Source organism: Toxotes jaculatrix, chromosome 18 (assembly GCF_017976425.1).
Source record: "Toxotes jaculatrix isolate fToxJac2 chromosome 18, fToxJac2.pri, whole genome shotgun sequence".
Classification (NCBI taxonomy): domain Eukaryota; kingdom Metazoa; phylum Chordata; class Actinopteri; family Toxotidae; genus Toxotes; species Toxotes jaculatrix.
In genome coordinates, this window is record NC_054411.1 from 5,857,975 (window position 1) to 5,885,971 (window position 27,997).

The 27,997-nt window shown below is 43.2% G+C and overlaps 1 protein-coding gene across 8 annotated transcripts; it reads right to left on the minus strand.

The window, feature by feature from the left end:
• Positions 1–16: 16 nt before the first annotated feature.
• gpatch8 (G patch domain containing 8) lies at positions 17–27,980 on the minus strand. 8 transcript variants are annotated; one of them, XM_041062038.1, is made up of 9 exons: positions 22,376–22,453; positions 17,712–17,730; positions 14,491–14,563; positions 9,887–9,928; positions 7,367–7,434; positions 6,159–6,245; positions 5,839–5,982; positions 5,579–5,709; positions 17–5,119 (listed from the first exon to the last, which is right to left on the minus strand). In XM_041062038.1, exons 5-9 carry the CDS (start codon positions 7,391–7,393, stop codon positions 1,276–1,278), a joined length of 4,233 nt encoding a protein of 1,410 aa, XP_040917972.1. In that variant the 5' UTR covers positions 7,394–7,434; positions 9,887–9,928; positions 14,491–14,563; positions 17,712–17,730; positions 22,376–22,453; the 3' UTR covers positions 17–1,275. The 8 variants fall into 8 exon arrangements, with proteins under 8 accessions (XP_040917972.1, XP_040917968.1, XP_040917965.1 ...); XM_041062034.1 differs by lacking the exon at positions 9,887–9,928 and adding an exon at positions 21,430–21,465; XM_041062031.1 differs by lacking the exons at positions 9,887–9,928; positions 17,712–17,730 and adding an exon at positions 27,851–27,980.
• Positions 27,981–27,997: the final 17 nt, after the last annotated feature.

Here is a 27,997-nt window from a genome sequence, read left to right on the forward strand (position 1 = left end):
TACGGAAAAAGAGACATGAACTCAAGATTTTATTTGCTGAAACAGAGTAGGTCTTTAAAAAATACAGAGTTGCTACTGTTTGACAGATCGCTATCCTTTGCCGCCCCAGCCCGTCTCAGCCGGGGTAATTTAGAAACAACCTTGATAAAATACATAGTGTCCATCTTCCATCCAACTTGTCATTCTGCTTTGTCCCCCCAACAGCAGTCTCAAACCTCTAGAATGTTAATAGGTTAATCTACAGCAGTTTTATTTACAAAATTACACAAAAGCAAAACACGGCCCTTCCTCTGAAGAGCATTTTGGAAAATAATTTAAAAACAGAAAAATACAATTATTGCAGTATACTACAATCTTATTGTTACATGGTGCAAAAGCACCACATTTTGATGTACAGATTTCAGTGCAATTCATTCAGGTGTACCCCGCAGCACAGGGGACATGAGCCTTGTTTCAGAGCATCAGGAATATCAAAAACCCCTACATCACATTTCCCCTCGCTCAGAGAGGGGTGGTTCTTAAGTGACAATGTCACACTGATTGGGATACCATAGCTGTAATTTCATATGGTCATCATTGGTGGGATTCTTCACATTACACACTGATATATGTACAAGTTACTGCATTACAAATTATTTTGAGACCAGGGATCCAATAGAAAGCAAGTAGTCATATGAGAACAGAAAGCATCAGTAATTATGAAATAGTACGTCTCTGAAGTTTACATTACAGAGTCGAAGCTGTATGTCTCTAGAATATTACCACTTCTTCCTCCTCCACCTCTCCTGACATGATTCTGCTTCAGCCGTTACGTCTCTCTTTGGCTGCCACAATGAGCAAAAACTGTGAGAATAATATTTTTATGTGGAAAATAAACAACAACAAAGGGAACTCCAGTGGTTTCTCTGATTTGTCATCAAAACATATGGGTCCTGTTAATATTCCCCCTACATGGAACATAAAGGAAGTCTCTTTAAATTGACGCCCTGTCTTAAAAATTCAGGGCGAATCATGAAAAAAAAAAAAAAAAAAAAAAAAAAAGTCTCACGAGCCAGAAAAAAATGTGTCAATTTTAAAACCAACACAGGCAACACCACTTTGTGGCTCCGACTTGCTGCACTGTGTAGGCCAGTAAAATGGTGGTTTATTGACAAGTTTCCTGTCTCACTGACTGCATGTTGTCACAAAGACTTCATCTAAAACCCCGAACCAATACAGTTCAGGTCAAGTCTTCCCCCAAGAGCTGTGAATTAATTCCCTCACTTGGGTCATAACTCATGAGCCATGATTAGGTGGGTGCTGGAGGTCCTGCCCTGAAAAGATTGGGTGTAGGAGTGGATGGAGCTGGAGAGCTGCAGCTGCAGCAGCCTGTGAGGGCCGAGGTGTGAAAAGTGTGGGGTATAGGGCTGTGTGTGGGACATGGTGGAGAGCTAAAGGGGTGTGGTGAAGTGCAGAAGCTGGGATAATATGTATGGGCTGACCAGAGAGGAAGGCCGTCGGGTGTGCAGGAATCAGCCCAGCATGTCCCAGTGAGTGTCCCAGAGAATGACCAAGGGAGGGACCCAAAGGAGACAGGGAGATGGGTGTAAGATGGTGCTGGGGAATGTGGTGTACCTGGGCCAACTGGGCGTGTGCAGGGTGTGGGTGGTGGGGATGACCTGGGTGGATGCCCATGGCTGCAGCAGTGGCAGCGTGGTGCTGCAGGATGGCGTGTTGCACTGTGGTTATCGACGTGCCGGAGGCCACAGACACAGTTGGCTGCTGAATGTGGATCTGCTGCAGAGCTGGTGGAGGAGGAGCAGGGGCCAAGTTGGCGGCGGCTGCAGCGGCGGCGGCTGCAGCAGCTGCAGAGGGAAATGTCTTGACCTGCTTGGCCAAAAGCTGCTGCTGGATGTGCTGCTGTGCAGCCTGTTGTAGCTTACTGTATTTCTCCATCTCCTCTGGTGTGAACGTAATGGGCTGACTCTCCAAAGGAGCCAGTCCGTCCTCCTCTGCCTCCATCCCATCCTCCTCCAGACTAGGTGGTGGATAAGCAGGGTAGGCATGCATTGGAGGCTGCTGCTGCATTTCTGGCATGAGGGACTCCATCATGGGGTTCTGGGAAGGGTCCTGTCCTGAATCTCCTTGGTACTGAGGCATCATTATGGAAGGCTCCTGTTCAAACAATGGCCTGGGTTCTTGGTGCACTTGGGCTTCTGTAGTGGGGTGCTGTGTCTCTTCTTGTGCCACTGTGTTCTGAGGAGCCTCCTCAACCTTCTGGACTGGTGGAGCTGGAGGTGGTGGTGGAGGAGGAAACTCCCTTATCGGCTCTACCAGGATAACCTCGCCCTCAGCCTCAGACCCCTTCCCCGTTCCTGATTTCTCTCCCTCATCGGGTCTGGTTAGGGGGATCACTGGTTTCTTCCCTGCCTGCAGCTTGCCAAAAAGTGGAAGCATGGCTTTATTTCCCAGGGTCGGGGGTAGTTTGGGACCAAAGTAGCCCTGAGGTGGGTCTTTAATCTTAATGCCAGATTTTGTTCCTGTAGCAGAATCATCAGAACTTTTTTTAGACTGGACCTTCTCCAGAAGCTGGCGTGCAGTAAGGGTGTTTTTCTGTTCCCCTGCATCTCGGGACCCCCCTGGCCTCAGAGCCTGTGAGCTGGATGAATGGGTGTTGCGATTAAGGCCTCGTGATGAAGACGATCGTGGAGATTGGGAGCGGTAGATGCGAGAGCGGTTGAAGTCTCTGCGATGTGTGTCACTGTCCCCTCGACCTCTGGTGCCTCGTCGGTGAGGGGAGCCTTTGGTTGAACTGGAGGAGCGGCTGGCAGAGCTGTGGCTTCGGCTGTAGCTGCGCCTCCAGGATCTTGCACTTGTGCTGCGGCTCCAGCTACTAGAGCTTCTCGAGCTGCTCCTGTGGTGCCGCCGACGCCTTTTTCTGCGGCTGTAGCTGCGTGAACGTGAGCGGGAGTCATCTGAGGAGGAAGAGGAGTACTGATGTCTCCTGGATCGTCTACGTCCTCGGCTACCCCGCCGCTCATAGTCTGAGTCTGACGAACGTTTGGAGCGCCGCCGCCTGCGACCCTCTGTGCTGTAGTCACTGTAGCTGTCAGAGTAGCTGCGGCTACGGTGGCTGTAGGCACTGCTGCCTGCTGAGGAGCGCTCAGAGCTGCTGGAGTAAGAGTGACTACGGGAGGCTTGGCCGCGGTGCCGACGACGGCTGCTTCCCCGTCTTTCTCCTCGTCTCGATGAACGACTGCAGGACCGCCCCGATTCCTCACTGTGGTGGCGTCGTTGTTCCCGAGGACTTGACCTGTGATGACGAGAGCGTTGAGTGTTAGAGCCGCCTTCTTCTTCACTCTCACTGCTTGGAGGCCTACCAGGACCAGGACTCTTTTGGGCTGAGGTGGAGCAGGAGGCACTTTGAGGTGCACTGGAGTCAGTCTTTTGTCGCTTGGTGCCACTGTGCTCCTCTGAGGAGTTGGCCTTCTCTGAGCCTTTTCTGGTTCCTCCTTCCTCTGCTCCAGACTTGCAAGGCACTTCCTTAGTAGCACGTTTTCTCTTCCCCAGCTCTACTCCTGCGTTTCCTGTAGCTCCTCCCGCCCCAGGTGCCGGCTGAACAGTAGAGGAAACAGCTTTATCTTCGGACTTTGGTTTTGCTTTCTCCTTCTCATCACCTGTTGCATCATCTTGATCTGGAGCTTTGTTTTTGCTCTTCTTCCGTTTGTGTTTTTTCTTCTTTTTGGGCTTCTCTTGCGTTACCTCTGTCTCTCCCTCTGCATCTTCTGCTGCTCCTTTGTCTTTTCCTTTGCGTTTTGAGTGCTTTGCAGACTTCTTATGCTTCTTCTTTTTCTTTTTTTTCTTGGCACTACTGCTGCCAGTTGGAGGCTTTTGCTCATCACCTTCTGACTGGCCAGGCTCTCCCTTCATCATTGGCTTATCTTTGTCCGTGCTCGTTCCAGCTTTCGTGGTTGAGTCTACTTCAGCTGTTGAAGCTGCTACCTCTTGTCCCTTGTCATCAGATTCTTCACAAGGCTTAGGGGACTTTGCTGCTTTCCCACCACGCACTCCTTTGTTGCGGGACAGCTTGAAGTCGAAGTATAGGGGATTACAGCTGTAAGACAGGGAAGGCTGAGCTTTTGTAAATTCAAGGAGCTCGGAGGGCCACTGCAGGGTAGTGCTCTCATCTTTGCTAAGGACTGGGAAGAAGGGACCAGTGGGGATTTTAGGGCCTGAATTGGAGTCCAGAGTATCCTGTGTGCTCTCTGCTTTTTGTGCAGGTGAAGTAGGTTCGGTGGAAGCTGTGTCTGCTGCGCATGAAGAGACATCCTCTGTCTTCACTTTAGGTGATAGAGGAGTTGGCTCTAGGTCAGGGGCTGAAGTGGCATTACCTTGTTCTTTTTCAGTCTTACACTCTGCAATACCGGGCTCTGTCCGTTCAGGACTATCGTCAACCTTTTTTTCCTCCTGTCCTTCTTCCTCATCTTCCTCTTCTTTGCTCTGACACTGATCGGTGGCCTTCATGAACAGTAAAAACTGGAAGTGAGGCTTTACCCGGCAGTGAGCTGGAGGTACATAGTGATAGTACTGAGGCTCCTGTCCAGCATATCCTTCCTCCTTTTTCATCATCATCTTCAGTTTGTTGAGTGTGGAGGCTAGAGAGCCTCCATCATCGGGCTGCTGCACCTCTTCTGTCCCTGCCACGCTGCTGCCCTCTACTCCATCACCTCCTCCTGATACTCCCTTGGGGCTGTCTGTGCCACAGGCAGATGTCTCCTCCTGTCCTCCAGCCTTTTCCCCCTCCTGGCTCTCCTCTTCCTCCATAGCCTCCTCACCATGATCAGCAAACACTGCAGCTGCTGTTTCCAGCTTTACCGGAGCTTTCTTGGCAAAAGAGAAGGACACACTGACTTTGGATGCACCACTTGGGGTTGGGGAGGAGGAGTTGTTCTTTCCCAGAGAGAAGCTGATGGCTGGGCCAGGCTTCGGGGAGGCTTGCCCAGTTTTGTCTGTCAGTGATCCTTCCAGGGCACCGTCTGTCAAAGCAGGGTTCTCAGGCGTCATGTTGTCGCCATCTTCTGCCTTCTCACCGTCCACAGCCACTGTGGTGGTTTTGAACATGGGCCCACTTCCTGGAGTTCTAAAACACAGAAGCATGACACCACTGTGATGCGGGATCAATGTTTACAACTAAAGAGACATTAGACTTCAGTTCAGTGACAGTTTAAGAGGATTATCAAACGCTTGTTGAGTTTGTTTATCATCACAAGGGGCCTGACAGGATTCTAGCAGTCTTCAGTATCAGAATTTGGTTTTATTGACTAAAAAATGAACATTAAAGGGATTTACAGGTTGTTATAATAGGATTTTTTACATGTCTTTGTTCAAATTGGGAAAAAGTGCAACTGCACATTAAATTCTATTACATTTTGACCTGCTGAGAGCAAACTTGAAATACCATTAAACCTACATTCTTTTGTTTGGCCTAACAGGTCACACAATGATTATTTAAAGCTCAACAGACAGACTTGTAAGTGTGCCATTAACAGATAAATGTTAAATCCAGCCAGCAGAGGGCACTCTGGACATAAATTCTTACCGGTCCTGGTGTTTCCTCTGCTCAGCCAACTCGTGCAGTCGGCGCAGCATCTTTTCTTGCTTCTTTCCATCTTTTCGGGAACGTGATGACACATTACGAGCAAATTCTCTCTGCTTCAGCTCTTTAAGCCTCTGCATTACACAAAAACAAGACAATGATAATGACGGGGAGAAACAAAGCTTGTCAGGATAATGTTTCTCTTATGTTTCAAGGCAAAACAGGTCTCCATTAAGAGTACACAAATAGACAGTAAACAGTACCTGCTTGTGAGCGTGGTCATAAGAGTTTATGTGGTTGTCAAATTCTTGGTGTTTGGTGTACTGTTTGTCACATAGCTCACAGTAGAAATTGGCTCTCAGGTCTTCCAGAGCCTTTGCAATGGCTTTCTCCTTTTCCATCTGGTCCTGTAATGGATGGAAAATAAAGAAGGGAATGAGTGAATGAATGTTAAATTGTGTTTAAAAAGTAGAAGAGAGAACACACAATTACAGTAACTGGAGTACTTGTCACATTACTACTTAAATAGTAAGTACAGAACCAACACTAATTATTAGCATGACAAAAGGCTGAAAGGCTTCACCTTGTATTTTTGCCGCAGCTCCTCTGTATCCTCCTTCTCCACTTCGAGCACTCTTCTCTTCTCTGTGGCATCCTCTGCATAGTCCAGCTAAAAGGACAAACACAGCGATTACAACATAGCAGACAAAACACTCTTGAATCAACGGCAGCAGTCCCAGTTCATCTTATACTGCATATATTTAACCACTGGGTGAAAAAATTATTGTGCTGTGGTATCTAGGCCACAGGGGTTATGGCGATATGAGTGTCTTGCTTGTGTTTTTCCTAGACGCTTGTGACTGATCGTTGATGGTTAAGGATGTGAGTGATTGCAGGAACACATGGACACAGAGGCACAAATTCTCCTTACAACTAGTGACCTTTGCAAAAAATGTAAAGGTCAAATGTGATTTTATGCAAGAGCTGAAATTCCAGAAACCTCAGAGGCTTTCTGCAGGCACCAGATTTGAAGTATATACACCTTTACTTATATCTTTTATCATAATCCTTTTTCTTTTTCAAGGCCTATTCCTCTCAAATGGGGTTTGAGATAAACAAAGGCTCAAGGCTTTGTGTATGGCTGTCAAGACCTTTCACAGACATGTTGACAAACCACTTCTGCATGCACTGTGCTGTGTACACTGGCTCATTGTCATGCTGAAGCAGTCACCACAAAAGAAATAGCACAGAATAGTCTAAAATGTCCCTGAGTGCTGTAGCATTGAGACTTCTGCTGAGCAGAACTGAGGAACTTAACCAATACGAATGATGTGCATTTCGAAGTAATCTTTCATTCAGGTGGTGTTCTCCTGGCTTCCATCACACTCAGGCTCGTCTGGGCGGATGGCAGTTGGTTAAGGGTGATTGACAACTTCAGAAAGGTTTTCACTGCTCCAAAGTGCAATGCTGCCGAGCTTCACACAACTCCAGCTCAAACCTGGCACTAGGCACTGTGAGTGCTGCTCTTAAGCTCATATGTGGCTCCCAAGGGTTCTTCTATAGGCTGTCTAGAAGTCAATAGTGAGTGATGCAACCAAAGCTGTACTTTTTTTGGCTGGCAATGAGCTTCACCATTTGGTAATCCCCTCATGTCACCTTGTGTTGCCAATGGCCCACAACTCTGCACTGAACCGCTGCTTAACAGTAACAGCACTCACACTTCCCCGACAACCAATAACTCTGACATGTCATGACTTTGTTCTTAATTTCATACACATCTCAGCATCTTACCTCCATCTCCATCCGTCCCATCCCCATGACATCATATTTGAGGATAATGGGCACAGGGTCGGTGCGTCCTGAGGGAAAAGAGACAGAGAAAGGACTAGGTGAGTTTCTGAGACTGAGACGGAGGGCCAGCTCGGAGACAGCCTGCTTTTAGAGCATAGGGTGCTGGGGTTAGAGAATTTTGCCTTGAAGTGCAAAGAGACCAGAAAGCTACAGTGAACCAAACACCAGCCATTCTCACAGCTTACTGCAGCCACCAAGTACAGACCAATTTATCCTTCCTGTTACATTTAGCCTGGCTGCTGATTTGCATTTTCACTGAGTCAAATTAGCAACACTTATTGTATTCCTAATAAATTAAGTCAAAGGCATTGGGGTTATTCGGCTGTATGTCTTACTAGAAAAAAAATACTGTTCACCAAAGACAAAATAGTCAGCTTTAAGCCAATCTGTTTCCATATCTTTTCAGGGTGGTTGTGCTGCCCACTACCCCTCCTCCACCCGTTTATTGCTGCAGTCCTGTTAAACCAGAATGCCAAGTTTATCAAGGACATTACAGCTTGAGGGACTGCATGTGGTGTGTGTGTTTGTGTGTGTGTGTGTGTGTGTGTGCGTGTGTGTGAAGGGAGTTGCAATAGGCCTGCGCAGCTGCTGCCACTGCTCACTGAGAGCCACTGCGACATCCTCCATGAGGGGAACAAAGCCTCCTAATATTATCTAAGGCCTATTGCATCATCTCTTTCTGAACTGTCTGCAGGCTGGCTGACCCTTGCAAGCCCCTTCTTTCACTGTCCTGAGGTCCAAATCTGTTCCCTTGTCCCAGGCCCCCCCTTCCTCATCAAGACTGGAACTGAAAGATTATTTTGCTTTGTCTACTTAAGCCATGTTATGTAAGCTGTGAAAAGAGCTAGATCGGAAGGAAATTAACTGTAGAAAAATAAACAAACCAAAGACAACCAAAAAAAACAGAATGAAACATTAAAGATAAAATATATAAAAATCAAAACTACTTTGGAGATTGACACAGAATTGCTTAATCCACTCATAATCAGCCAAACAAAGCAGAGAGAAAGACAGTAAAATTAAAAAAGGACACAAGCACTGAACTACAGCAGAGTGACGTCACAGGCCAGGTATCGCCATGGTGACAGTGCAAGGGATGGGGATACTTACCTGGCAAAACATGGGTATGGGTAGGAGGAGAAGGAAGGGGAGGACAGACAGACAGACAGAGGAATCTCAAAACAAAGGGCATAAAAAGAATTTGGACTAGTCTGCTGCTCCTGTTGCCAGCCAGATACAATAATCCATCATACTGATAGTGATTATCAATTCAGTTTGGTTTCAGTTTTTTTCCTCCCACATATTCAAGTTAGGTTTTTTTTCCATGAATCAATTTTCTGTGTATACCATTGGGCATATGGAACAGCTACAAGCACTTGGCTTGGAAATATACAAAGTTTAATTGTTGTGATACCTGCTGCAAGTAAGACAGTTGGTCTAAATTTCTACCAACTTGGTTCAAAAACTAGGAGTTTTCTCAAATAGAAAGAAAAATCTGAAGACTAATACATTTGCCATTGTCCTGTCAAAGTAATATTTTGAGCCAAAAACAGCCCACAGACAACATGCATAATGTATTAAATGTTAATGCCTTGAAGGTTTTTAGTGTTCTTAAACTATGAATTTATTACTTTAAATGGGGCGATTTCCTGGCACATTCTTACGTTCCTGGACAGAGAAAGGTAAGAATATGATTTGAGATAAAAGTCTGTGTAGTTCCTGTGCTTTCCTTGAATAATTTTGTCATCACAGCCCAATGACATATTAATTATGAAATCATAGATGCATGGGCATTGTAATATAAAGTGGCCTGCCTGGACTCTCAGTCCCACTGCAGTGTCTGTCAGCTGAGGGAGGAGGAGGGGGGGGCCTGTAACTGAAACCTAACTCTGATTGCACAATTGTGGAGGCCTTATTCCACAATGGAAATGAGAGGAGAGGGCTCACTGTGTGTTATCTAGATCATAAGACCTTCTACTGACGCATGTTCATGCCGTTTGCCCAACAGCAGTAGAGAAGTGAAACCAAAAACAAGGTTTGGTCTGTTAGGCAGCCACTGCAGTGGTCTGTCTCAGCAGAGTCACAAGCCAGGCCCTCGGTTAAAGATTAATGAACAATTACAGTCATCCCAAACTATCACCAATCTTTAAACACAGTGACAATACTTCCACATTACCCATTCCAGTGGAAAAGAAAGGGACCAGACAAAAACAATGTGCATCTAAATCACAGGGTGTGAATCACAAGGTTTAAAAAAAACTGAAAACAAACAAAATGACAATGTTCTAAGAGTAATACATATGCACGATAATATACAAGCAGCAGAATGAGGACTAATACAGAAAGAATTGAAAGCCTATGTAGCATTGGTGCTCTGATGAGAGGAAAACAAAAAATGGGAGAAATTAAAACAAAACAAAAAAAAAAAACAATTCAATTGGGGGATAAAATAACATTTACCACTAAGTTTACCATCAGCACAACATGGGCAGGATCAAATCGCTGTAAAAAAGAAACACCAATTGGTTAAGCAGGAAGATTGAGGCACATAGAGAAGGGAGGGTGGGGTTGGGAGTGTGGTTGTGGGGTTAAGGGGGGGTTCATTACCAGAGGGGCCTCAGTGTGTCACCCCCCCACCCCCCTCATCCCTTCACTCAGGGCTAGGTGCTTACAGGGATTTCCTCTCACCACTCTCTCCCGCCCACTGGTCCCAGTCCCCAGGCCCCTAACCTGGCATCATCTTGCTCTCTCAACCACTGTATGCCCCAAGGGTCCCAAACTACCACCCCTTACGAAGAATGCCAAAAGTCCTATATCCCTTTTTAAAAACATAACAGTACTTCACTTTTTACCTTTGCCAAGCAGAAAAAAAATTAGAAGCCCCATCAGATAAGTACTTTTGGAGGAGCTGTACTGGTTGAGGGACTGATTAAAAAAATAGTCTGATGGCATATCAACTCCGACAGGTAAAGCAAGAAAGGAAATGTATCATCTAATAAAATTGTGATTCAAAAGTAATATCTACTTTTGCAGTGTGTGCTACAGGGAAACGTTTATGTCTTTTTTTTTTTAACTTGTGGTCAAATACATAGTCTGAGATGATAGATGCCTCTAGGGACGACCACCATTTTCCCCCTTTGAGCTTTTTGCCTCGCAAACGCTTGTCAGCCCAGTTAGCAAATCTCCCTGAGATTCTTTCATTTCCTCGCTAGCCTACAGCCAGAAAGCTTGTTTTGGGATGTGCTTAACCCCCCGGAACAAGTGAACACATGACACACATAAAATGTACCTGAGGAAAGAGCCAGCAAGGCTTTAAGCAGTGCTTAGAGCAGGTTCTGCATTGCTATGCAACAGCAATTTTTTTTCTTCTAAAGTACACTTGAAAATGTGAACTGTGCACCCATCTGGAGCATTACATTTCACTCTATCATGTGAAAGTAGTAGTTCAGTGTGTTACCTCCAACACTGCTTAAAGCCCCAGGTGAGTGTGACAGTTTGAGGCAGGCAGGAGTGCACCTCTGGGACAAACATGCTGTGCAGGAGGGGCAAAGAAACAGGGGGAGGATGGGAGCGTGTAACCATGGGGACAGAGACATTCGGGGTGTAGAAGGGTGGTGAGGTTTTCCCTGTAAGTTGACTCTATGGCCCAGTCAGTAACAGTCACACACACACACGCGTCTCATTCCCACATAATGACCACACACATACACACAAGTTTCACAGGTTTGGAGGTAGAAACAGGCAAACAAGCAGAGGGGGGAAAACTTGTCTACTCTGCAAGCCATTCAAAGTCTGAGCCGTGGTTACAGCCAATCAGATACCCGACAGCAGCCACGGAAACTCAAAGAGGAAAAATAAAAATCTAAAATATGTGGAGATGATGATTCTAAGGGATGTGATGGAATCATGGCTTCCTAAATCTACCTCGATTTCAAATGGATTTTTGCAGTTTTGTTCAAATCGAAGTACTTTACTCTTGAGCAGATTGAAATAAAGGTTTAGTGATTATGAAGCAAAGAGGAGGAAGCTGACAGAGGCCATTAGCCTACGGTACACTGTAAAAGGGGTGTTACATTGAGGTCAACTGCAGAGTGGGAGAAAGAAAACACACCCACACACACACATACTGACATACAGAGGGGATCCAACAAACCTTACCTAAAAAGGGGCAAAAAGGACAAAAGAAGAATAAGAACAAAGTCAATACAGTGAAAAACTTAAAAAGGGGACACAATGCTTTCACTTCAAAATTCAAAAACCTTCTCTTCTGGCAAGGAGGATAGGAAAGGAGAGTAAGATTATAATGATTATCCAGCAGACTTCAATGAGCCAATGAGATGCAAGGGTGCAATTGAGTTTTGTGCCTACTCCTGAGTGCATTAGCAAATTTGAAGAGAGATTGTGGGCTCCAACACTGGGCCATTAATTCCTGCACAACAACTGGACACACTTTGCCGCAGTCTCATCTGCCCACAAAGCAGGATGCTTACATAACCACACATCAGTGGTGCCAGCGGCAAAAACAAGAGCACAGTCAGCTCCTGCAACTTGTTCTCTCCGCCACACAAAGCACACATCCTTATCGCATCAAATAAATTGCTATTCAGCTGTTCAAGGCCAGATGAAAATAAACAACAATGGATACTGAATGCTAAGCTCAGAAATTTCTGCTGTGTTGTTAGCCTCCATACACTTGTCAGCCTGCGCAAAACGAAGCAGCTCCCTGGTCTACAGTGGTCCCCTGGCCAAGGTCTGGCAGAGAATACCTATGACACGACACGGGGAAGCAAGGCCATATATGTACATGAACTAGAGGTACTACGGCAGCAACGACACAACTTAACAGCCCGTCATCAGATCTGTATGTCACTGGAAGCTTATCAACTCACACAATCACCATTTTAATGTCTAAATGTGGCGTGCAGATATGAGTAAAGTGGTTTAGAGCAGTACCTGCCTGTAAGACCATTTCCACACTGTTGCGAGCAAAAAAAAGACAGCATCTTTACAACCAAACTAAAACATTAACACATTGCAGAAAGGGGCTACGTGTCTTCTTTGTAGTCCTCCTTTTATCTGCAAACAATATTTATCATTGGAGTCATCATCTGGCAAGTACTTTGGTCTAAGACATTCAAAGAGTAATGCAGATTATCAACAGAATGCAAAGAAATAACAGTTATACCACCTATACTGAAAGATCATGTACACGACTGGATGCTTCAATAATAGCCAAGCACACAATTCAGGAGCTCTACTATGGACATAGCGTTCACTGCGATAATTTGAAATCTCATTCCCAGAACCATAAAGGCATGGAGGGCAATGACTTAATGGAGCTAATTTTCGTAATCTAACTATGCGGCCAACAAATCTAGTTTAGCAGCACAAGTCTGAACACAGATATTGCTGTGTCTTTTAATTTACGTTGTGAATGTCATGACTCACACTAACATTGCTCATTCTGCATGGGCGCTTATATGCTAAAGTGCAAGGCTAAAACTTGCAAAAAGTTTGGGTGTGTGCTACAAACTCACTATGAGTTGTGTTTCTCATTAAAATGCTGATATTGAGCACAGATGTTTCTGCTGAGTTTACAGGGAGAGCGATGCACTTGAGCAAGAGTTGTAATTAAGCAACAAAGAGAGATGAAGAGGTCAGAAATGAGTGAATAAGAGAGATATAAATGAAACAGGTAGATCTGAGGTTAAAATGGGATGGACCAAGAGGACAGAAAAGGACATGGTGGAAGGGGTGGACGAGACCAAAATGCCAGAAGTTGGAAATGTGGAAAAACAAACTCTTAGCAGACAGCAAGGACTCGTTAGATTGCCAGTGGTGACATCACTCATTGACAATGTTATACATCATCCTCTTTGGATAGAGTACAGGCAAGGGTGAGGCTATGAAAGGAGAATTAAGAAAGTAAGAAAGACAAAGAGAATGAAGATATTGAAGAGGAGAGCAAAGCTGGTGAGGAGACGGGAAGAGGCTCGGTGGAAACATGCCAGGCCCCTGCACCACTGCCGCTGAGCCAATGAGCCTGTGAGCACAGCAGTGTTGAGCTAATGAGGTGCTGACGTTAGCCGAGACCGACCCACACACTCAGTTCTGTAAAGTCTGCTCCCTCTTACAGCAAGTCAATATGGACTAGGCCATTCAATTACAGAAAGTAAACCACTTTAAAGCACCTTCTTCGCTGAAAGCTTTCTGCACTGTACAGAAATCATTCAATGAGCGTTTTTAATTGTGCATCTTTCACTACACTCAAAGGGGACAACAATCCTCAATCTTTCACTAAAAGAGAAACCTAACAGTGCAAACATGATGTTTACAGACTTTCCAGAGAGGGGATGTCACTCAGACTACAGATAATCTTGAAGTGAAAACTGATGAGCCGATGAGATTCAGCAGGGATCCTGACTGAAAACAACTCTGCGTTAAAACAGCAGAATGGGCTGCGTGTTGTTTAAGGTACAAGTGACACAATGAAATACAATCCAAGCATTTAAAGGCTTAACAGATACCAAAATGCTGCACAACCGGTTGTACTAATCACAGACAGGATTTTTCACAGCTGTGGAAGGTTATCCCAGCAACAACTATTTTATCTTTCATTGGATGATCACAAGGTAAACAGAAGAAATATGGCGTTAATTTGGAAAGGAAAAAGCCCACTTTTATCTGACCCACTATAAACTAAATGCATCATGGGAAGACAAACACTTTGCTTCCATCTCCCAACCCCCAGAGTCCCTGCTCTCAGGCTTATTCCTTTACAAGGCCTCCAGGTCATACTCCTTGCACTTTAAGTTCGAAGGAACGGCAGCATGAGAGCAACAGGAACAACTGGAATGACGTTTGTTTAAATAATAATCAATTTTACCCAGTAAGAGACACAAAGAGGAAGAGGTCAGAGAAAGGATGTGAAGAGAAAAGTCGCTAGGACAAAAAAAAAAGAAAAAAAAAAAAGGAAATATGAGGGGAAAGAAAATGGCATAAGGTAGCGGCCCAGTGCCACCAGCATACATTGAACACTGGTGTGCAGAAGAGTGAGTCCTTACCCTGCATGGTTTTGCCAAGGCCTTGCCCCAACTTCCAGCCATGTTTCTGAAGCAGCCGGTGCCCGATGTTATCCTAGCAGAGAGAACAGAGGAGAAAAAAACCAAAAATATTCCAATAATAAGAGGAGCTTTTCCCCGTGGGCACGGGTCAAAAAACAAACACACAAAATAAAATAAAACACTCAGATCACGCTATCATCATCAGCACAACCACCACCACCATCACCATCATCATTTTCGTCATCCACATCACCTACAGCGTGTAACATCAGTGTCTTTCCAGCACAAGGAGTGGTAGTTAGGGGTGGGTGGGGGGAGATAGAGGGAGGGAGGCTGAGAGGGAGGGTAAGTTTTCCACTATGATGAATAGATGAGGCTATGTGTAGCCTGTAAACTACAGGATACCCTCCTACAGTGGGAGTGCAGTTTAAAAACCTTTATAAGGCAAAGAGATTGGGCATGAACATTTCTATTTTGGGGGGGATGATAAAAGATAACACATCAAGTCACATCCACTAACTGAGAAGTTAAGAGGAGGAGGAAGGAGAGGGAAATATATGTATCACACGCATACATATATGAACCACTACAGAGCAAGATCTTAGTACACAAAGAAAAGTGACACAGAACAGGTATGGAAATCTTGCATTAACAAAACGAAGACCAGAAACTCCAAGCTTGCTGTGATTCCGTAAACCATGACAAGGGGAGCACCATGAAACATATGCAGCTGTCACAAAAAATATAGCAAGAGGAAGAGACAGAAGTGGAGCTAGTGGGCCTTGGATTACCATTACAAGGCCCAGGGTGGACAGAGTATGCACGTGTGGGGGGATATGTGGGTGTGCAGGTGAAGAGAGGGAGACATTGTGGGCATGTAGCCCCGTTAGACATACTAGAAATAGCTGTTGTGCATGTTCTTGGACATCTCCAGCATCTCTGGTCTGTTATCAAAGGTCTGGTCCCAACCACGTTCACGTTCGACTTTAAACCAAGAATTTGTGCTGTTAGCGTGCATCTAATTTGACCATTATCACACATATCGTTATTACTCAGACGCTAGAAAACATTCTAGATGGCTTTTACAAACCGCAGGGTCGTTTCTACCTAGCATAAACATACTCACAGTAGCTTTACCACAAGCTCACCAGAGACACATTTTCACAGTGGACTTCCAAAAGTGTGCAATGTCAACAAGGCAGTCTACTTTAAAGTAATTGTTTTACTAGTGCTTGATATGATAAAGGCTACACAACCGACAATGTGGACAAGACCAGGCAATTGCTAATGAATCAAAGAGACTAGAGAGGAGTGCAGGAACATACACAACAGGAATTCCTAGCACACTGTGGGGCCCAATGTGCATGTCTGAGACAGTTATATCACTAGTGTGGGTCAGCAACAAAATAAAAACATTAAGTGAAATGCAAGACCGTCCCACCACTACACACTACAGTACATCCTCAAGCACAAATAAACAGGAAACAATGAGATTTCTTAATAAGAAGTGTTTTTTCTGTTGTGATTATAACTATTCCAAGCTTGTCTAACATTCACCAGAGTGCTGCATTCTACCAAAAAACATACAAACCAAACAAAAAGGATATTTATAATCACAAAGAGTTTGACATCAACTTTCACAAACAGAAAGTGAAGGGGTTGGAACAAAACAGAAAAAAAAAACAGCATGCAGCTTTTTGTTAAAGAGCTTTAACAAAAAGGATCGTCGGTGTTAGTAGCGCACTGTGAATGGTACACATACAGAGGGATGGGGCGGGCTGGGGGTGGAGGGTGGTTTAACAAAACTCCAGCTGTGTTAGTCTCAGGTGGATCAGGCACAGAGAGGAAGGTGATGGCTCAACAGGGCTCGATTAGTTCTCTTTGGCAAAAGAGGAGGTCAGGACAGGGGGCAGAACAGAGCAGGCTGAGCCATGGTGGAGGTGAGTTTCTAGGGTGGTGGAGGTGAGCTGGGCTTATATTGGTTAGTGCATGTGAAGGGGAGTGGTAGTCACACACACAGCACACACTGCATCTCCGCCCGCAAGGTCAGAATTGAGATTTGGCTTAATGCTTTTTTTTCCAACCACTGTCTGTTTTTCAAAGCTAACTGTTGCCTTCCTTTGCCCTATTTAATATTTGTAGAAGAAAAACACTATGTTGGTTGTAAGAACAACGAAATGGCACTTCACCATGATGACTAGAATAAACACGTCCAAAACATCTGTCTGATGTTTGTCTCAGTTACCCAAGAGAGAGCCTAAATTGCCTCACTTCCTGTTTCTGTTAGGATTTGGTAGTTTTTCCTTCCATTTCATGGATGTTTGAGCTGTGTGACTGTCAGATCCCCTCCGCTGTGGGGCGAGATAAGAGAGGAATCTGTGCTGTGTATCACATGGTGGGAAGTGAACTAGAGACAGCCTGCATGTATTAACTCATAAGTAGGACACTGAAGGTACACTGTCATGTTATCACAATCTATGAGTTGTCTCCGTCTGGCAGTTTCTGGACAAGTCATAAGATGCACAGAAACAGAGGTTGTATGGCTGGTAAAGCCGGTTTCCTCCTGCCTGGTGGACAACATGTCCCCTGACTTCACTGTGTGAGGAAACACTGCAGAAATTGCTGCAGTGAATGCCTCCCCTCCCACCGACATTGAGAATGCTTCTGTCCCTTACTGCAGTCTTATGGTGCAACCACTCTCTGCACACGGACATTTATATTAATTTGGGGGTTTGGCTGATATGTGAGGCTTTGGAGCAAGAAAGGAAATAAAATTCATCTGAGAAATACCCCTGCTCAGCCTCTACACAATCCCAGTTAGCTGACCTGTTTATTTCTCTTAACCAAAGTCAGAGAAGTCTGACCAAGGGATACACAGTGAAACGTAAACCTCTGCAAGCTCAGAGAACATAAGCCCTATCTTAAATTAAACATGTTTCCTCTTCTAAATCTCTCATATTTTTTATTTGATCTCAGTGAGATTTAAAGACAAAGTAAAAACAGGAAGGGCAGGTTGGATGAGGCACCAGTCGCAAGTGCTAACACTAATAAAGAGATTAGTTCAAAATGGGCTCAGGAAAGGTCAGAGGGCGGAGATGAGGCGCAGACTGCATGTTGAACAACAGATGAGTGCACCAAAAGAATAGACAGACAGACGGATGAAAGCAACGACGGCGAGTCCAACAGCAGTGCAAGTGGAGTGAAGGCATTTCCATACGAACCTGGCTTTAAAATACTGGGCTGTCAAAAAAACAGTCACACGTGACACAACGTAAGAAACCGGCCAAACGCTTTCAACTGCAATTCTGCTAGATTCTCTAGATCTTAAAAATGCAAATCTCTCTCTGCTTTTAAACAAACATAATACTGTATACAAACAGAAAAGGTAGGCATGTCAATAAATCCACCAACTGACTGTTAATACAGGAGAAAGAAAAAATAGAAAATGTTATCCAAACAAAAGAGATCTACAAGAGGGAGTGTATTTTTTTTTTTTAAGTGTGCATTGTGCTGTCATTGGCACAGTGCATGACAAAAGATATGGGAAGGGAAGTGATATGCAGGGGACCCCACCTAGAGACCTCAGAGTATTTAGGAGTTTTATTACATCAGTCTAAGCATTTATATGTGTACAGCATGGGTGTGTTTGTGTGTGCCTGTGTGGGTCAAAGAAACGGCTCTGGTTCAGATTACTAAAGAGGATATAACATGAGGCAGGCATACTAACCCATCTACATTACTAAACCTGAACTACCACGCATTTTCTGTACATTTTCTTGGTTGACTGCTCTTAAACAGATCTGAGATCTTTCACATTCTAAAAAGAAGACTGAGACAGACCCTTAAGGGATCTGTCTTGCAAGAAGTAGGTTGCTGCAGTTACTCATCATCCTTTCTTGTGTCCCTGAGGAATGTCTTCTGGCAAGAGCTGGTAGTGGACAGGCTCTGCTGTCTGTTGCTCCTCGTAAACTCATGTAGCTCCCCCGTGTTTGGTGCTGTACATTCCTGCTCTGTCTCAGCTACTGTAGGTGTAGCTAAATGGAAACAACTGTCTCTGTGCAATAAGAGATGACTAGAACAGCAGCCTCCTACCTCCCAGTAAACTGTGCCAGATGTAATGTGAAGGGATTAAAGACTTCATTAACTAAGTGGTGGGGAAAATCACAGAAAAGCATTAAAGTCCAATTAGTATAAATGTTGAAAATAATTATTTAAAAATACATACTTACCTCATAATTCTGAAGACCAAATTCACCTTATCAAAGTTAAGTAAAGACACTGAAGGCCCACATTTGACGGGACTCTGAGTTCTTTAAACAGACTATAAGACTTGCATACACATTCAGTCTTAAGGAAGGTGGTCAGACTGGTTTACAGACTTATTGCTATTTTTTTTGTTTTATTCTTAACATGCAAAGACCTTGAAACCATCAGCCCTGCTGCTCACTGGGCTGACTCGAGAGGTGTTTAAAAAATAAATAAATAAATAACAATAAGGGTCAAGACTTGAAAAGGATTGGGCTTGACCTTTTCCTTGTGTTCTTCTTCTTAAACATTTGGTGACAGAAGTCTAACAGTTAACAGGGACAAACAGCTGTGTCAAATATGGTCTGGCTATAAAGCAAAAGGCTACACACTTCAGTAACAGCTGATATGCTGACACCTAAAATATCCCTTTTCTTTCTAAAATGACACAATAAACTTTTTCACCAAGAAATGAATCTTCCTGAGGCCTGCATACTCGTGTTTCTTTGATTTCCGGTGTATGTGTGCTTCCTGTGGCTCTGAGGCTGCCCGCTGCATATCGCTCGGGGGACAGGGTCAGGTAAGGAGGAGGAGGGTGGGTGTGAGGGACTGGAAAGGGCAGGAGAAGTGGGAGGAATGAGTCTGGGAGGGAAAACTGTAGTAGTGATTAGGACAGAGTGTTGAGAGGAAATAGTACTGAATGCTACCAAGTTAACACATGCAATGCAAAAACAATGTTAGAGAGAAAGAGCAAAGACCAAAGGGGAAAGAGAGAAAGAGAAAAAAAGATCCCAATAAAGTACCACAGACCTCTAGCTGCCTATAGATCACACACAATAAGTGGCAGGGGAGGGGCTCTGAGAAGCTAAGCCGAAGCATTCACCAACAGTTCCAAGATGTGACACTTGTGGACAACTGCCACAAATCCTACCACCTTAGTGGTGGCACTAAGGAGGCAGGAACGGTCCTGTGTTTCTAATGACATGATTATATTCATAACATCATGTGTTAGTCTATGTGTTTTATCATTTGAAGTAACATACTGAGTATCCATTCAAGTACACTGTAAATCATGCCTGAAAGTCTACTGTGCATAATTTAAGGCGTCTCTTCTTCTAATGCTATTCTGGCAAATGCAGTGAGGCATTTGACCTGTATTTGTTTTAAAATTTTTCCTTTTAAACAGGAACTCTTAATAATTTTTATTATGAAAATGTACCTGATGTCATAAAAAGTGTTAGAAAAATTAAATCCACTAAAATGATCTTCAGGATTAACTGTTTTAATTGGTGACACATTTTCATGTTTAGCTGCCTGTGGATAAAAAGTCTGCCACCTTCTTTTTTAGACATGCACTTTCCAAAGTGTCAGGTGTGCAAGCAGTACTACTGGTGTCTAAGTGATAGCTGATGGCGCCTCTGATGTGGCCGTTTTTCCACGGATGTGTGAAGAACTGTGTGATGCTGCAGCGTGGCCTCCTCAGTGCCCCTCCACAAATAATAGCGCAGGAGCAAAAGAGCCACTCAAGCCAGGTGAGCAGGCCACCTCTCTCCCTTTCTCTTCTCCCTCTCCAACACCCACACACAGTGGGATGTTTGTGTGCATGCGAGAAAGTACGTCATACCTAAAACTTCACTTCAATGTTCTCTGGATTCTAGCCATGAAAAACACATGTTCAGGATACAGATATGATCGTACTGTGCATTAAATAAGAAAAGCACATGTAAATTGTGTTTTCCATTTTCTGTAAGAGACATTACCTTGGTCAGCAAGGGTAGCTGAATTTCCTCTGGAAGCCTCAAAACTAAACAGGATACAAGGATGGTAACATTCATTTGTAGCCTAAAGCTCTTTTCATTGAAATAAAAATGTGGTATTCTGTTTTTCAAAATGCCCTGCAAGCTTAGTCTCATCTCTTCTTGAAAATCCTGAAAACTGAAATAGACATGTTTAATATTTTGTATTTTTCTTAACCAGTTATTATCTCAGTTGTTACACCATTTCATTCACGACACTGAGACTTTACTTGTGTTTATTTATGAGTCAAATATCTAATTTACTTGCGGTCAGTCGGTTAAATATCTCTCTCACTGAGAAAAAATATCCCTTCTGTATGTTATAGACTTTTAATCATTGATCAATTATTGATCCAATTATTGGCAAACATTTGCAAGCGTGTTAGTTATACATTTATGTTCAAAACATCTGTTTCAGACTAAGAAAACAACACCTACTAGAGGTCATTATTTTGAGAGATATGCCTGGTTGCTGATGGTATCTGATTGGCTAACAAAGCACATCCATAATGTTGAGGAGAGGTGACCCCACACTGTGGAGGTAAGAGGAGTTTGGGCCTGCTCACCACAGTGCCTCAGAGACAGAAGAGGGGATGGAGAGAGTGGGAAAGACAGAAAGAAAAGAGCTGCCTGCGCTATTATTGATGTGCCTCTTCAGCGAAAAATGCAGTCCCAGTTGCACAAGCACCATGCCAGCACAGAATGACAGAGGGTACTGTACACCGAATCACTGTGTAGTAGGGAGGGAGCGAGAGAGAAATAGAGGTTGAGACAGAGAAAAGATGTATAGTGTGACAGTAGTGAAACAGAGAAAGAGAGAGAGAGAGAAAGATAGTCAGAGAAGCGTTACAAGGACCCTAAAGATAGGAGTAAGAAAGCAGAGCGTGCAAATACAAACCGGGTCATTGCTGCTTAGCTAATAGGGGCCAATTCGCTGCAGGAGAGAAATGTCGAACACCCCAAGTTGTGTACAATAAGATAACTGTCCTATAGACACAAACACTATACACTAAGACATGAATTCTAAAGCTACATAGACACACTCTCACTCAAACACAAATGTAGCCATTCACACCATCTAATGTGTGCTCTCATTTGCTAAATGGAGTGGAATAAGCACTGTTTACTTTTTATATTTGAGATCAGATTTTCAATTGTAAACTCCATCTAATCAGGCTGGGTTTTTTTTTTATTCCAAATTCAAATATGTTTATTCTGTTTGTTCTTATGTAAGAGTAAGTAAGAGAGACTGGGTATTTTGTTGAATAGACTGATCACTAATGGACCATACTGCAGAAAGATGACAAAACTACAGAGCAAGCCTCACTCAAAGCAAATCTATCCAGAATCCAGAATAAATTCTGACCATTAACAAACATGGGTTTTTCTTTTAAATTAGTTTGAAATGCATGAACAGCTCAAGTATTTAAATGACAGTCATTAATGACAGTGCTTTATCCACTTCATGCTTTCAGAGTCATCTCATCTCAGTGCTAAGATGACTAACAATGGCTAATGGGAGACTGATACAAAAATCAAACTTTTATCTGTAAGCTCTACATAAAAAAACAGGAAGATCTAGCATATGCATAATCACTTTAACTGTCACACAGGAAATGGAATAGGCAGAGGACATGGGAAGTGGGAAGGGCTTTAAGGGTATTAATAGACATGAGACAAGTGATTCTACAGGTTACGTGGCAAGTGTGTTCAAGAAAACACTGGATGCATCTACATGGACAGAATGAATGGCGTAAAAAGGTGTGGTTTTTATTCCTCCCTGGACCAATCATATCCACTCTCACAGCTGGTCCAATGGTTCGGGATGATGGATGTAGCCTTACCGATTCGATGGGCTTGTCCAAGGACGCCTGCTCCAGCTCCAACTGGCCCTCTTCATACTGGTCAAAGTGATTCCCACCCTGAGTGACACACATCACAAAGAAAAACGTATTTTAAAAACATATCAGGGAACAGTCTTGCTTGACTGGCAGTACAACTTGCCGACTAACAGATGAATAAGGGAATAAGAAGGAAGAGAATCTGAGGAGGGATTCGGGACTGAACATTTGCTTTTACCCTTATTTTAAAACAAGACAGTGACTGAGTTTTTCATTTTCATGTTTTCAAAACAATGTGACAGCACTGTGCAAGGAGGCGTGCCTTCTGCCTGTCATTTGCACTGAATGATACTCATTCACACATAATAACAGTCAATCATACAATCTGAACAGCAGGACTGAAAAAAAACTTTGTAGTAATTTTATTATACACACTACAAGATATGTTAATCAAGAGCCCAACTCAGGCCAGCATCTCAACTGCAACTGGTGCTCGGTTGACTGACCCAAGCTGTCTACATGTGATGACAAACATAATATTTTGCTGGTCACGACAGATATGTGTGTTGATCAAGCCATATATTGTCCAAAATTATCTCACTGTGTACAAAACAAATTACATGAACAATGTACTGAAAGCTGCAGAGGCTGTTGTGTTTCATGTCACGCCGGCACGTAATCTAAAATCACACACTGCATCAGCAATTTGCTGACTTTAGTTCACTGTAAACAAAGCTGGCATAATGAGGGGTCTTTTTAAAGGTAATATGGAGGGATCTCTGTTTAAAAGAGGATGTCCCTTCATTGCACATTATTCTCTCATAACGCATCCAGTTTTCCCATTATTTTAATTTTAAGAGGGCCTTCAATTTAAGGTTTCTATTATAAATCACATTTCAGTTAGGGAATGCTCTAGTTAATTCAAAGCCACGATTGAAAATTTAATTTACATGGTTGCTTTCTGTCCCTTTATTTCTTGGTAAATTTATTCCAGCAGTGACAGCAGAGAAGGAAGACTTCCAAAGGCTATTTGTAGTCTGAATCTGAAGCACAACTTTACTTATACTAGCTGAACATTTATGGTTAAGTCCATGCCCTGGGTGGGACAGAGAATGAGTAATGGGTTTGCTACCCCGACCAAAAGAAGCGTGTTTATAGAGCCGTTTCTGCTCTGAGACAGATGGTTTCCTCTCTTTTGCTGCAGAGGAGAGACGAAGGTCATGTTTGTGAGTCTGCTTTCTCCTGACCTTCACACAAGCACAAAACTGAAAGATTCCAAAAATAGTTTGCGCTGTTTAATTATTAACTAACTTCTTGCAGCTACTAGAAATAGGACACGTGTAGACAACTAAATCTAATGTAACAAACTGTGGCTGGGTGATATGGCCTAAAATTTATTTCTTCGTTTCCACGATTCACTGGTGCAGGCTGATGATGATGAAGCCTGCAGGGCTACAGATTAACCTTTCCACTGGTAGAACTGGTGCAACCAAATGAGAAAGTTGATCCCACCAGCATATGATTTGGTAGCAACCTTTTTTGTTTTTGTGAATGAAAGTTCCTCTTTAGCTATGTTATGGGCAGTGCTGAACTTGATGATCATTTCATTCTCCTCTGTTGCTAAAAACACACAGGGAGGGGCTCAGTGTTTCAGTTGATGCTTCAGTCCCTGCAGGTTTTGTTTTCCTTATTGTGCAACTTCAAAGTTTCAGGCTTAAACTGAGTTGATCCAGTATAGTCAAAATCAAAACCATAGGGCAAATTTCGATACCGTTTATACTGCCCTCCCCATAACAAGCTATATGACATATTAATACTTATTTGAATCTACTTAAGAGAACATGTATAGTAGCATATTTGCTTTCTACCGTTCACAGCATTTTCTGATTACTCTGTGGAATTGTGAAGCGAACATTCCTTTAAAGACAATGTGAACATGGGTTCGGCCATGCAAGAGGCTTTGCCTGCTACATTCTCTAGGGAATCTGGTTTTGCAGAGATAAGCAACTGCTCAAATCAGCCCACAATAATGAGGTGATTTGATGCCACACTGGCAGTCATTAATTCAGATGAAACGGGACCCTGCATCAGCATGAGTGAAGCCAGGGATTATGAGAAAGGGAGATGCTGGGGAAGAGCAAAGGATTTATTTATGAACAAATCAATGCCCCCCCCCCATGTCTCCTCCTCCTGGCTTTCTGTTCAGACCACTTAATGTGCTATCAGCACAGCCGTCACCACAATGACTTCTTATTTTCACTGCTGCTTGCTTCCTCATCGCCCTGACTATGGTACGCAGACACCACATCAATGCTGCACAGAAATTATCTTTTCTGTGACCTCTGATGTGCATTAAAACAGTAAATTTTCATCTGTGCTACAACAGTGAAGTGGATGCTCGATTCCACCCCACATTAGGCAATGAGAGAGCTAATGCTGGCCCAACTGTCTGAATGCTCATAAATTGCCTGGTTTGTTTCTGCAGCTCAAGATTAGCCACATGCTAAAGCTTCAACAACGATGTAAATCAGCAGAGCTGTTGGACTGGTTGTTCCGTAGATATTAGGTAGACCATCTGTGGGTGTTTCCTCCGCTGTGTTACTTGGCAGCAAGCTTTAGTCCATGGAGTCAGAGGGAAACTTTCTGAATACTGAGCATATGAATGCCTTCACAGCAGATCTCACACACAAGAGCTCCACTGTGCTGAGCTGGATCTGCCCTCAACAGACTCATTCAGACCACACAGCAATTCACCTCTCACTGACAAAATAGCAGAATACTGAGTTCCCACTAGACACCAACACAGTGGGTGTAGAGGAAAAAACAATTTCACAAACTGCTCTCTTAAACGCATGTTTAAACTTGTCATGGGTTGTACTGCATGTCTGATAAGATGACTATTTCACCATAGCATTTTGGTAGAAAATCAAATAGTTAACTGCTTCTACAACAGACAGCTAGTGCAATTGTTTTCAGAAAAAAAAGGTGAGTATCCTCACACATTTCTAGCAAAACTTCTTTTATACAACTCCTCTATGACTCCAAAAGACCCCATATTTGATAAATCAAAAAGCCCTCAAACCACATCATCACTGGCTTCACTGTCTTTGTTCAGAAACACTTCCTGCATTTTAAATGGGTGTGTAAACTACAGAACAAAAGAAAGACGGGCCTAAAAGAACTGAGGTAGACAGGCACTTCCCTCTGGGTTTTTCATTTAAATTACTCATCTAAGCCCCTAATCTGACCCAGACTGAACATCACTGTTGATACAGCAACACTCCACTTCCTGTACAAATCACTGGGAATAAGCACACACACAGTCGCACAGAGGAGAAAAAGCGCCAATGTTCTTAAGTTGGATCCCAGATACATTTCCTTATCTGGTAATTTTGTTCACATTTATATTACTGTCTACATTTATACAGTACTATATACATTTATTCCAGATGGATCCTGGAATAAATGTTTTGAAACTGTTTGATAGTGACAGTCCCCATGTAATCCCAAAACTCTTTGTATGAAGCTAGTTTTATTTGATAAACCCACTCCAAATTACTGCAAAACACTGTACTGTAACTAAGAACTAAATAATTTTAACACATGAACTCATGCCAGACATGTGTTGCAGGCTTACACCTGAGGATACAATTTCCATACTGGAATTCATCCACTCTGCGGGAGTGTCCCTGAGCCAGACACTAAATCCCAATCACAAACATGCATGGTAAAATAGTTACTTAAGATTTTCCACTTGTAGCGCCAGTTGGTAGATTAGCCAACAATGACCATGTCAAATAGTGGGAAGTTCCCAAGAATTAAAAACCTGTTAGATGGCTTAGAAAATGGATGGATACAAGGTATGACTGATGTAGAGTAAAGCAAGGAGATTATAGTATCATCTGAAGGATTCAAAGATATTACCTGTGACGAACAGCAGGATGTTTATGGTGAGAAAAAACCTGCCAAGCAACAAACTGCAAACACGGATTAAGTTTATTCTGTAGTCAAACCAGTATGCTCTGTTTGGCTTTTACTGGGTGTGGTCATAGATCACAGATAGCGCAAGGAAAAAAGCTCATAGATGGGTTGTGAGAGTCAGCCAGAATTCAACAATTCCTACTTGAATTATCCCTCCTGTTCATAGAGGCTATCCTTACCTAATATGCTTTAACTGAAAATTATGGAGAACAAAATCTACAAAAATGTATTCTACAGTTTATGTGAACAACTCTAAAGTTTTAGTACTCTGAGTTAGAAAAATCAAGAGGATGTCTTTAGAAGTTAATCTTTTTTTAATAAAATTCCCTCTTTGTGTTAGTGTCATTTCACCACAGCTCAATATTGAAACATTATCCAGGGAATCAAAGCTGGAAGAGAAAAATACTGTTACTTCTCAAGATATCCTCTTAGTATGATGAAATTATTAAGTTCAGCCTCATAGTAGCTTTACATTGAGTCTGGAATACACTTTTGTACAAAAGTACCTCTTGCACTGGAAGTGCTGGAGGATTAGTGGAGCAAGCATAAACAGCAGAGATGTTTAGAGAAGGGCTGCAAATGCCAATTATTTGCATTATCAATTCATCCCGTAATCATTTTCTCAATTAATGATTATTCATTTTGCCTACTCAATGAGAGAAGATGCTGAAAAAGTGTCAGTTAGACTTTCCTAGATCCCAAGCTGAATTTTCAAAAAAACAAAACAACAAAAAAATTCCAAATCTTTAAAATCATGTTTGACAAAGAAAGAAAATCAAGATGTAGTGAATCAGACGGGAAACAACAAAGACAGCAAAAGAAAACCACAGGTCATATACTGACTGATAAAAAGAAATACTGAAAATGAATAGCCACAACGGACATGTTGTTTATCTCAAATCTGTCGTCTCATATATGCACTTTTTAGTCGTTAACCTAAATACTAGAGTTAACTTTATATATTGGCAGCAAATAACTGGACCAACCGATAGCTGACAAGGTTAATTTAGACTACCTGTGGTTGTTGTATTCCAGTTGTCAAAATGATACAGCCGTTTCTGGCTAGTGCTACAATCACCCAATGTGCGTACAAGTTAGCTATCTGCTAGCTAGCTATACATCGTTAGCATATGTCGATAAATAACCAGTCTACCCAAGGTCACTAACAAGCTGATTGGACTTCAGTGTCTATTTTGCTGCTGCAGGGTTAAACGGGTGAACGTGGACTAATGTTACAGTTCACAACCCAGGACAGGAGTCAAATATAGCACACAGTCAAACACTGAGACATGGGGGAAGTTAAATTCAAAAGAGCTGCAGCGCACTAGCGTTAGCTTAGCTAGCTTGCAGTGCTAGCCACCGACATGTACACCGAAATGCACGATGCTGTTTGTAATTTGGCTCTGCTGTCCTTCGCATTTAAATCCGTCCACGTGTAAGGAAACATTTAGACGTGTTATATGCCGTGCAAATGCTAAATCGTTCACCGTGCATTACCTGGAAATCACGCTCTTCGTTAAACCTAGAAAATCTGTCGGCCATTTTCTGAACACAGCAGCAGCGGCTTCTGTGCTCGCCCCGTCCGTGTCCGACAGAAGCGCGCTGTGGTGGTGATGCGCACTCCGCAACGGATTCGCTCTGTCT

What these genes read in the sequence shown, in the direction of transcription:
- gpatch8 (XM_041062031.1), bottom strand. Translation starts at nt 27,895, where the DNA reads ATGGCCGACAGATTTTCTAGGTTTAACGAAGAGCGTGATTTCCAG. An exon ending in AGCTGCGGCAAAAATACAAG is followed by an intron (nt 5,983 to 6,158) that starts GTGAAGCCTTTC and finishes CATCCATTACAG; the next exon opens with GACCAGATGGAAAAGGAGAA. An exon ending in CAGAGGAAACACCAGGACCG is followed by an intron (nt 5,120 to 5,578) that starts GTAAGAATTTAT and finishes TCTGTGTTTTAG; the next exon opens with AACTCCAGGAAGTGGGCCCA.